General features: G+C 35.4%; 1 protein-coding gene across 1 annotated transcript; it reads left to right on the forward strand.

The window, feature by feature from the left end:
• Positions 1 to 11: 11 nt before the first annotated feature.
• On the forward strand, positions 12 to 9,597 carry LOC124446933 (ubiquitin-associated domain-containing protein 2-like). Its single transcript, XM_046997821.1, has 9 exons — positions 12 to 173; positions 1,340 to 1,473; positions 4,310 to 4,429; positions 4,633 to 4,730; positions 4,818 to 4,941; positions 5,479 to 5,526; positions 6,300 to 6,521; positions 6,919 to 7,008; positions 8,960 to 9,597. The coding sequence occupies exons 1-9, from the start codon at positions 143 to 145 to the stop codon at positions 9,065 to 9,067; spliced, it is 975 nt and encodes a 324-aa protein (XP_046853777.1). The 5' UTR covers positions 12 to 142; the 3' UTR covers positions 9,068 to 9,597.
• The last annotated feature ends 1,166 nt before the right edge of the window (positions 9,598 to 10,763 follow it).

Here is a 10,763-nt window from a genome sequence, read left to right on the forward strand (position 1 = left end):
TATGCAATGACAACAGATATCCATGACACCTCGTTGACTCTCATTACGTAATTAAATTTATATCGAATTTCTCCTCAATAAGAAGTCCATTTTATTTTATCATTGTTTTTATGAAGCACGTTGGCGGATTTCTTCTTTCCTAATGCTACCTGATGGAACCCCGTTCGGGTTTTGTAAGTAGAAAAATATGAATTTATGACTTATGCTATCGAAAATTTTTGTAATGACATTACGAAATGGCCGGCTGAACTTTGTCAATATATTGACTACAATAAAATTGCCAGCTCGTAAAATTATGATTTGAATCAAATGATGCTTATGCACAAAAGCTTTCATGTTGTATTTCCTGTAGATGGCCACATTGTCACTTAAGCCTAGAGGCCTTAACCTAAGCTCCAATCTAAATTCTGCATATTGCTCTTCCTGGTTATTTCCTAGTGCTTCCAACAAAAAATAGAAATGAAATTAATTCACTAACTGAAAACAGTCTTAGGCTTTTTGATAATTTTTCTTTATAAATGCAAAAGAAAACTTTAATCAACTGTTGTAAAAACTTTGAATAAGACCCCATTAGATCATGCAAGTATCAATTGCCCTAAATAAGGAAAAAATTTGAAGACTTTATTGGGTTGTCAACAAAACCTTGTTAGAATCCTAACCAGTAACCTCTATGGGATATTTGCCAGACAAAGTATGACTGAAAATCAGTACCAGATCCGTGGTTAGGCAAAATGTTATAACTGCCAATTTCAAATTCAAAATACCTTAACGTATAACGAGGTCATTGGTTATGAATTTCTAAAGAATAGAAATAAACAAATAGATGTGTTGAAGTAAAAAAATTTACCCATATCTGGATCCACCATGCTAAAGACATATACAAAATTATAATTACTTGCATAAAATTCACCAGAGAAGAGGTTGATTGTTTATAAAATTTAACAAACTAATGGTGCTTTATTTTTTATAGAATACAATTTGTATGACAATATGTCCTCCTGTTTATCAGAATATATAAAATAATAGTATATATATCAAGCGATTACTAACTGAGCTGGAGGTCTTTACTGAGAAATATTGGACTGAGATCTTTTTGTACAGATCGAGCGCATTGTTTTTGTCTGGATAGTTAAACTGTTTTCCAAGTCGTTTTCCTTTGAATCAGATTCGTAAATGGTTTTTTGTTTTGTTTATTTTGCATTTTGCTGTTTGCTTTACGAAGTTTGTTTACATTTGACTGTAAAATTACTTGTTTTGGACTGTGGTAGATTACAAGAAAATAATGGATTGGTAAAAATGTTGTTTATATGATTGGTAAAAATGTTGTTAATTTGTTTAGATAATGCACCTATTTGTAAAGCACTGCTTTTCATCACTGGTACTGCATCCACATGGAGAATATTGTTTTCATCAGTAAAGCTGCAGTCTTTATTGCCCGAATCCAATGTTCTCAATCATTTTCTTCATTCACAAGTACGTATGTTTGTAATACATTTTAAGTATTAAGTTCATTTTAAATATTAAGTGGCTAAGCCAGCCTGCATTTGTGGTCATTCTATGTAAATTTCAGTACATTCAAAGGCTTTGCTGGAATGTTAACTAAGGGTGTGTTAGTATTTATTCATATTCAGTTGTGCCTGAATGCTTTCTTTTAAAGGAAATTATGTGAATATTCACACCCCCCCCCCCATTATCCACCCTTCTGACGGTAGACACACATGTCAAAAATACGAGATCAAATTGCAAAATTCGGACAATCAAATGGTTAGGAGATGCTTTTGAGTTTTAAAGCAGTTTGATTCCAGTTATTCAGAACGATTAACAGGATTATACAGGCAGAAGGCATAACAGTAAATATTAACCATTTTGGGCTAGAAAAAAGCGTAACGATCGAAGGAAAGTTTGAATACTGGCATGTTGTCGCGCTAATGACTTTTTTGTAAGGATTGTTACTGGCCTTTAAGGCGTGACTTAGAATATCCAAGACGGATCCCAACTGCATAAAGCGCAAAAAAGCAAGCCATACAAATTTTCGAACTGTTATTTTTATTGCATGTTGGTTTCGCTGTTCTATAATTACTAATCACTATTATTATGATTGATGGATGAAATCTCCCCAAAACTGGCTTTTCAGATTCATTTACAAGTTATATACGTAAAAATTTAATTTTAAACTATAGCTGTAGATTTAAATATATAAAATTACGACGACGCTAAATGATAACATAAAACATTGAATATGTGTTAATTGTATTCAAAGGCAGTCATGAATCTCATCGAATCATAAATATCATAAAAATAACGCTTAAAAAATTCTATGACTTGCAATTTTCTTCGCTCAATGCAGCTAAAATAAGATGTGGATATTCTTTGGTAGGGTGGTTTCTTACAACGAAATGCATACTACATGCCTTTACGTAATAAATTGGACGGCTGTTTCTCTGCGATCAAAGGAAGTCCTTTGAATCGAAAAATTGTACTGTTTAATCGCAAAATTACTCGAGAAGTGAAGTTACTTTCTCGATTGAATCATGAAAATATTGTAAGGTAAAAAGAAATCTACTATTCAAAATGAATCAAAATATTACAACATAGGGGGTTGAAAGCGAGGTTCAATTTAGTTAATTAATAAGCCAAGCAACTTGTATCGTCTAATGTTGTCTTTAAAAAAACTATTTAAATAATAATAAAAGTAGATAATCCCTTTTTTCCACGAAGCCCAAGGATGCTTTCGTTAATGATGAGAGAGTTATATTGCATGAGGAGGCTGTCGTTCATCACAAGAGTTAGAAGACAGTTATATTGTAAAAGGTAACAAGTAGAAAACGTATAAACATGTTTAGAGTTGGTTTTAATTATAAGTTAATATAACAGAAGTTGTATGAACCTTTGCAGTATCCTTGGATGTTTTAGTTTCTTTTAGAAAAGAACTTATGTAAACAAAAAGATAAAATTCGAAAGCAAAAAACCCCGTTTTCGGTCCATGCTTCCCGATACCTTCTTAAGCGTAAGGCACTAGAACGCCGCATGTTATCGTTTCGGTTGGAGATTTCGGCCCCTCCACGCTATCCTACTTGGGAGATGCAATAGCAAGCTTCCGCCCATCAGACCCCGAGATCACCTGCGATAGGCTTTGCTCGGGGTACGCAGGGAGAGTGCGGTCGCCACCGAAGTGTGGGCCCCTAAGCCACTGCATACTATATCGCACCCAGCTTCCACTGCTAGTTGACATCTACTATATGAAGTTTTAGCTTTATATATATATACAAAAGTTCAAAGGCTTACGAAAGTTGTGGTATTATTAAAGTCACTACTGCGCATGCCCAGATTATTTCTTAGATAATTTGCGACTAAGTGAGTTAATTGCCACAAATGTCGTGCAATTACATATAATTGGTCGTTGCCATGACTATGAAAATTACTCGAGGGGACTGCGCATGCTCGAGCGCATGCGCACATGATTTCTCTATTAAATTGTTACTAAGCATGCTATTTTCTTCAAAATTGGCGTTAGTAGATGTAGTTGGTCGTTGCTATGGCCATGAACCTGGGCAACTAGCCAAGTTGACTGCGCATGCTCAAGCAGACTGCGCATGCGTAGATTTTTTATCTGAAAATTTGTCACTGAGCGAGCTAATTACTCCATAATCGGTACTAGTTCATACAGTTGGTCGTTGCCATGACCATGAACTTGGAGATTTGGTGGAGTGGACTACGCATGCTCAGATTAATTCTCAAATAATTTATAGCAGAGCGAGCTCTGAGGTTTGTGTTTGTACATGCGCTAAGCAAGTTTTCAATGATATATTTTTAGTATGCTCTTTGTCTTCTTATATCGGTGAGGCATCAACACTTTGTAATGGGTCAATGGCACTCGTAATATCCACGACAACGTTAGAAATGTTATTTAGAAATATTTTTGTCTATAACTTTGTATCTGCATATTGCATGTCATATCCAAGCTTTCCTTTGATTTGACGGAAAATGGTTTTTATTCACTCTAACTCTTACACCTTCTGCCATTATAATTAGCCGTTCTGGATTTCTAAAATAAGATTTACAAATGCCCCAAGCTATGTCCCACCATATGATTGTCCGAACTTTGTAATTTGATCTCGCATTTTTGATACGTGTGTATAACGTCGGAAAGGTGGATTAACGTTCTAGCTCCTGTGCGCTAATTACAAATGTAAAAAAAAAAATTGTTTGCGATTTTGTTTTTTAAAACTTTGCACTCTACAACTTTGCAATTTACAACTTATTTCGTGATGTGATGAGCTTACAACACGTATTTGAAATCTTTTTACAGATTTTTACCAACATTGTACGATTTTTATGCTACTCAAGTGCAAAGAATCTCTTCTTTGGGACAATTTTATTGTATAAATTTAGAATGTTTGAACGTCGTTATGGTTCCACAAAGTTTGCCGTAAGTGTGTCACATTACATAGTCATTTCTCGGTTTACAATGATGTTGCTAGATTAATATTCACTGCCAATGTTCATATATGTGTCTTCTGGTAAGTGAAAAACTTTAACTTTGAGTATGATTTTTCATATGATTGTACAAATTGTTTAGTGGAAAGGTTTTCTGACTGTATTTTTTCGACGTATTCCTTTTTCAAAATTTAGGATTTTATCTTACGCTCAACTGCAATTGGAGCAGTTTTTCAATATGGCGTTCTTTTGTACACAGAACGTTTTGTCATAGATGATTTTCCTACTGGACCGTATGTTTCTTGTTTGCTGACATTGCTATCACTCATATTATAATATTTTTTGGGCGAAGTTACTTTAACTAACGCGTTCCTTTCTAGCTTCTGGATGGTTTTCAGTCTCTACGTCCCATTCTGTTTGTCCGTTCCGTTCGTCAGTTTCTCGAATTTTTTTGGAATTTTCCCAATATCCGGAAAACTGTTCACGTACATTCTTGGCATGCAGGTAGTTTACTTTGTTTACTCATACTATACATAGATACGTGTTTACGGTATCGATACTTAAAATTCACCCCAATTTCATTCGATATGTTGGCACGTGACAACTTTGTTTACTCAATTACGTCATAGTATACATAGATACGTGTTTACAATATCGTTACTTGAAATTCACCCCAATTTCATTCGATATGTTGGCACGTGACAACTTTGTTTACTCAATTACGTCATACTCTACATAGACACGTGTTTACGATATCGATACTTGAAATTCGCCCCAATTTCATTCGATATGTTGGCACGTGACAACTTTGTTTACTCAATTACGTCATACTATACATAGACACGTGTTTACGATATCGATACTTGAAATTCACCCCAATTTCATTCGATATGTTGGCACGTGACAACTTTGTTTACTCAATTACGTCATACTCTACATAGACACGTGTTTACGATATCGATACTTGAAATTCACTCCAATTTCATTCGATATGTTGGCACGTGACAATTTACCAATTTAATTCATTTCTCTTACAACCAGATGTTATCAACAAGCAAGGCCGCAATGCTTTCTGGATTGACAGGAATAGTATGGACTTTAACTACATTTTTTGTTTGCTGGGTGCCTTGTGAATACTTCTACAAGTATGTTGTTTAGAGGACAGGGCGTTGGAGTATTAGGTTATTGCACACTTAGCCTCCATGCTAGAAGCTGGCATGCTAGAGGTCTATTTGTAGATGTAGATCGTCCAGGTTAGTATAGTCCTGAGAAGGACTGTTTTTGTTGTTGTTGACTGACGTTTCAACAACCTTAGCGGTAGTCATCTTCAGAGTCAAAAAATATATAAAGTATACTTTATTTTTGACTCTGAAGATGACTACCGCTAAGGTTGTCGAAACGTCAGTCAACAACAAAAACAGTCCTTCTCAGGACTATACTAACCTGGACGATCTACATCTACAAACATGGAACGATACTTCCGGGTTCAAACCATTTACTTTATGCTAGAAGTCTATTAGTTTATGTAGCACGGTACTGGTATTATGGTGACGCGTTGCAAAATCTTCCCTCAGATTGTCTCTGCGTTAGGAAAGGTCATGTTAGGTTAAAATTCTCGATGGTACTGGTATTATGGTGACGCGTTGCAAAATCTTCCCTCAGATTGTCTCTGCGTTAGGAAAGGTCACGTTAGGTTAAAATTCTCGATAGTACTGGTATTATGGTTACGCGTTGCAAAATATTCCCCCAGATTGTCTCTGCGTTTAAGGAAACGATAGGAAAGGTCATGTTAGGTTAAAATTCTGAATAAATTTTGTACTTCATGACATTATCAATATAAACTTGTTTTTCTATGCACACAGATCGCTGGGGCAATCAGTTATTTTAATATATTGTACGTTGAAAGTTGGCTAAAGTTCCCATCGTTTTTGTCCAACGTGTTTTCGAAATTGTTTGACTATCCACCTACATCGAGAACCGTCGACACACTGGAAAGGCCACAAGGAGCGACACTGGAAATCCAGCGTCAGATTAGGATGGACGAAATCGATCAACGGATGTTAAATTTACAACAAGCGAATTTGGTAGACGACATGTGATCTTATCTACGCTTTGTTTCAGCTCTAGATTTTTGATAAATACGTGATTGTCCTCATGCTATACGTGGCAACCTAAGATTAACAACGTTTTCTCTCCATAGTTCGTTCTTTTCAATATTTTTTTGTTTTTTATTGCATGAAAATAATTGTTTGATCATTAATCTACCTGACTCAATGATTGCCTTCAGTGCTGAACTCTACCTCCATCATGTTTGGCTTCACTTTTTTAGAGGAAGAGAGCATTCCGTGTTGTTTTAGTCACGGATTGCACGCTAGTAAAATGCAATTATAAGCTCATGATGTTGATTTATAAGTCAATAATTGCGATCTTCATCGAGACATTTAAGTAATAAATGATCACTACCAAATCATTCACATTTAGGAGATGCCAAGCTCGTTTTCTGAACTCATGAACGCCAACAGAGACCCACAACAATATCAACAGCCTGCCACTGAAGTTTCGGAGGAACAGGTACAGCAGTAAATAAAGCACATTTTTCCAGCGGTCGAGCGTATGTACTGGGTTGATTATCTTGGGAGGATGGGCACCCACCCACTAAAAAAATTAAGCTCATACCATCGAAAGTCGTCAAAAGTCATAGAACTACAAAGTTTACAGTAAAGTAAACCTTCACTTTTACGTATGATGGAAAAGATTCTAAAAATATACAGTAGTTTTAGTAAATTGAAACAAGGAATGAAAGGTGTACTTACCTACCTATTCTTCTTTGTCTTTCGGTTTCTTCTCTAGGGGTCACTTCGCAACCTATCATTCGCCTCCACTTATCAGTGTCTAATATATCCTCTTCTTTTCTACTACCCAACTTTCTAACCTTTATCCTCCTCTTTGGTTTTTCTCTAGGTCTCCTGGTTATTCAAAAATCAGCTAACTTGTAATTACTTATTATCTTACCTTTGTACATGACCAAACCATCTAAGTGTGGCCTCCTTGGCTTTTTGTCTAAAACATATTACATGTGCTGTACCTCTTATCTACTCGTTACTTATTCTGTCTGATCTTGTTATTGTCTTGAAACCATGTAACGTCGCTGATCTCACTACTGTCTTGTAAACCTTTTGTTTCATCCTTGCTGATCCACATTCTCCATTGCTTTCCTCTGTTTATCTTAACTAAGTGAAGTGCTCTACCTGTTTTATCTCTCCTTTATGTAACCTTACTGTTCCATTAGGATTTCCCTCATTCACGCTCATGCTTTCTGTTTTATTTCAGCTTATCTTCATTTTTCTTCTAATGCATGCCTTCATCTCTCCAGAGAAGCTTCAACATGCTCCCTATTCTAACTACACATAACGATATCGGCAAACATATTCCATGGGGTCTCTTGTCTAACTTTATCTGTTCGCTTTAGCAAATAAGAAGGGGGCCCAAAGTTAGGCTTCTTGATGCAATCCTTTAATTCATGCAGCAAACCTCACCACTGTCATCCTACTTTCACACATAACTACTGCTCTAGCATACGTCTCTGTCACTCCAGACTTCCATATAAAACACCATATTTCCTTTCTTGTGATCCTGGCATATGCTTTCGCCAAATCAACAAAGACACAATACTCCTCCCTTTTACATTCTCTGTGTCTCTCATACAGCAACCTCAAAGTAAATACTTTATCAGTGGTATTCCTTCTTTGCATAAAACCATGCTGCTGCTTACCAACGCCTACTTTTTCCATTGATCTATCTTCCCCTAATCTCTACTACTTACGAGTCTGCGGCAGTTGTCTTCTCTACCCTTTGCTCTCTCATTTTCTTTATCAACTCTTTGTAGTACTCTTACTTTGTTCCTAATACGCATTAACTGTCTGTGAAGACATTTCCATTCCTTTTTTTGATATTCCTGACCTGCTTCAAATCCTAGGCTGCAGCCAATCAAATTAAAGGAATGGCATGTATGTAAAAATAAAAAAAAAAAGGAATTATTTCATTCATTCAGTTAAAACTGCTATTATTATTAGTAGTAGTAATCTTTATCAAGGAAAACTTTGTCATATATGACATATAATTTTTAAAAAGGATCTCATTTAACAATTTTAAAGCTAAAAACACGTAAAACTACATAGCTGAAACAACCCAAGTTGAAAATGTAAGAACATTTCACTCAAAACTCTTCACCTCTTTCAAAGTTCTAATATACGTACTGACTGATGGGGTTGTAGTCTTTTTTAGTATGGTATTGTGTCCTTTGTTTCTCCCAGTTTCTTTTAACTTTTGATAATATCGGAGACTTCTTATTTCATCTAGGGCAATGAATACACTTTAAACCGACATCCTTGTTCCTCCTCCTGAGTAGAATTTTTTATTTACTGTAATATTCGTACAGTGGTAGTTCCCAACATATTCCTAGATTAGACAAGCATCATATCTTTCAATATTAATATCACTAAGAAGTGCCCTCTTATTTTAGATACAGCGATTGATTGAAATGGGTTTCACAAGAGACGCTGTTTTTCAGGCCTTGACACTATCGAACAACAACATAGCAATGGCTATGAATATTTTATTGTCTCAATAAATGTTTAGCAACCATGGTTAAAATTCACTATAGCGGAGGAAAGATGTTGATTCACTCCTACCACTTTCTCTGGAAGAAGTGGGACTTCGAAATGCCACGAGAAGATATTTTCATGACCGCGTTGCTTCGACTCTCACCATCATTTTTTACACAGGAGACGGTTTCACGAAGTACATATAGTGATGACAACAATATTGTGCGTTTTACAAATTAACTTATCACAGATGGTTGTATATTTATCACGAAATACCGAGTTGAGTTAACGTTTTATCATATAAATTGACTACTTTAAGTTCTAGCTTTTCGCCTTTAGAGAGATTTTAGAAACTATTGGAAAGTCAGTGTTTAGTGGATTGAGCTACATAGGCCCAGTGAATTCGGCCCCCGAACTGTGGAAGTAAATCTTTAATCTTAGACCTCTATCGGTTTGACGAATCATTGATGTATATGTATCTTATATAATAGATCAAGCACTTGTACATATGATCCAAAAAATTCTAAAAATTTACAGTAATTTTAGTGAATTGTAATTACTCTTGAGTTTACTCTGAAACCGTAAGTGCATGCAAGTGTAATCTTCTTTCATGATAACATGACGAAGCTTGTTTTTACTTCATGTTATTGATAAAGGCAACGTTAAAGTATTTGTTGGCAAGGTGTCTACTTGGGTGTAGATATTGACGACAAGCTGTTGAAGACATAAGATTTCACCATACAATTTTCGTGAGAAGAATAGAGAGATTTAGCAAACACGACGTATCGTCTAAGACGCCGTCAAAATGGCGTAGATATGGCGTGGACCCAACCATATATAGGAATATCACGCCATTTTTACGCCATTTTCACGACGTCTTAGACGATACCTCGTGTTTGCTAAATCTCTCTATTAAGAAGAGGAGGGAAAAATTTATTCACTTACAACTTTTCCAGCAAAACTGTAAGTAGAAGACAGGAAATAATAGCTATCACAGAGTAACAGGTGTAACTTTACTTGTCTATTCTAAGTCTTATAGAGGCTGACTACATGAGCCCGGGCAGTCGGGACTCAGCGAACAATTAAATGATTTTGGTAATGGGAAACGATTCCGTATTTACCATCAGATAAACTTGAGAAATTTCACAATATTCTGACTTTGTAAATACACAAACATTTAAAATGAAAACAACCAATTTGTCCTAATTTCAGATTGACTTTCGGTACTTTACGAGTAGTTATAATTTTCCCGATTGAAATTTTCACTCTTTTTAATGCCTCCTCATACAGAAAATAAATTTAAAAGCTGGGACGAATACAGACAGAAAAAAAGACACAAAAATAGCTAGATTTGGATAACCTGTTGTAACTCGACCGTAATTGATTGGTACAATATAGTAGAAATAACTTTTCCAAGGTGTGAATGAAAAGACGAAACATAAGAAAAGTTGTCTAAGTTTTCCAAAGGAATAACACATTCTCATAAAAAAGGATCTAAGAAAACACAGAAAACAAGGTAGGTTTGAGTAACTCGTTGCTAAGTCGTCATAATTGTTAAGAAAGTAGATACGATAGTATAGATACGGAGCCATGTCTTTTACAAGGTGCGAATGAAAAGAAAAAAATAAGCAAGAATAAGCAAGAATATTAGACACAAAGATGATATTAAAGTAAAATTTAAAAGCTATGACAATTGTTGACGGAAAAACGAAACAAAAAAGT

The sequence above is a fragment of the Xenia sp. Carnegie-2017 genome, unplaced genomic scaffold (genome assembly GCF_021976095.1).
Source record: "Xenia sp. Carnegie-2017 unplaced genomic scaffold, XeniaSp_v1 HiC_scaffold_22, whole genome shotgun sequence".
NCBI lineage: Eukaryota > Metazoa > Cnidaria > Anthozoa > Malacalcyonacea > Xeniidae > Xenia > Xenia sp. Carnegie-2017.

Excerpts from the sequence above, each read along its gene's own strand:
- LOC124446933 (XM_046997821.1), top strand. The coding sequence starts at position 143 with ATGCTACCTGATGGAACCCCGTTCGGGTTTT. Across the intron at positions 4,731-4,817 it reads GATGATTTTCCTACTGGACC|CTTCTGGATGGTTTTCAGTC; the intron begins GTATGTTTCTTG and ends GTTCCTTTCTAG. Across the intron at positions 6,522-6,918 it reads ATTTACAACAAGCGAATTTG|GAGATGCCAAGCTCGTTTTC; the intron begins GTAGACGACATG and ends ATTCACATTTAG.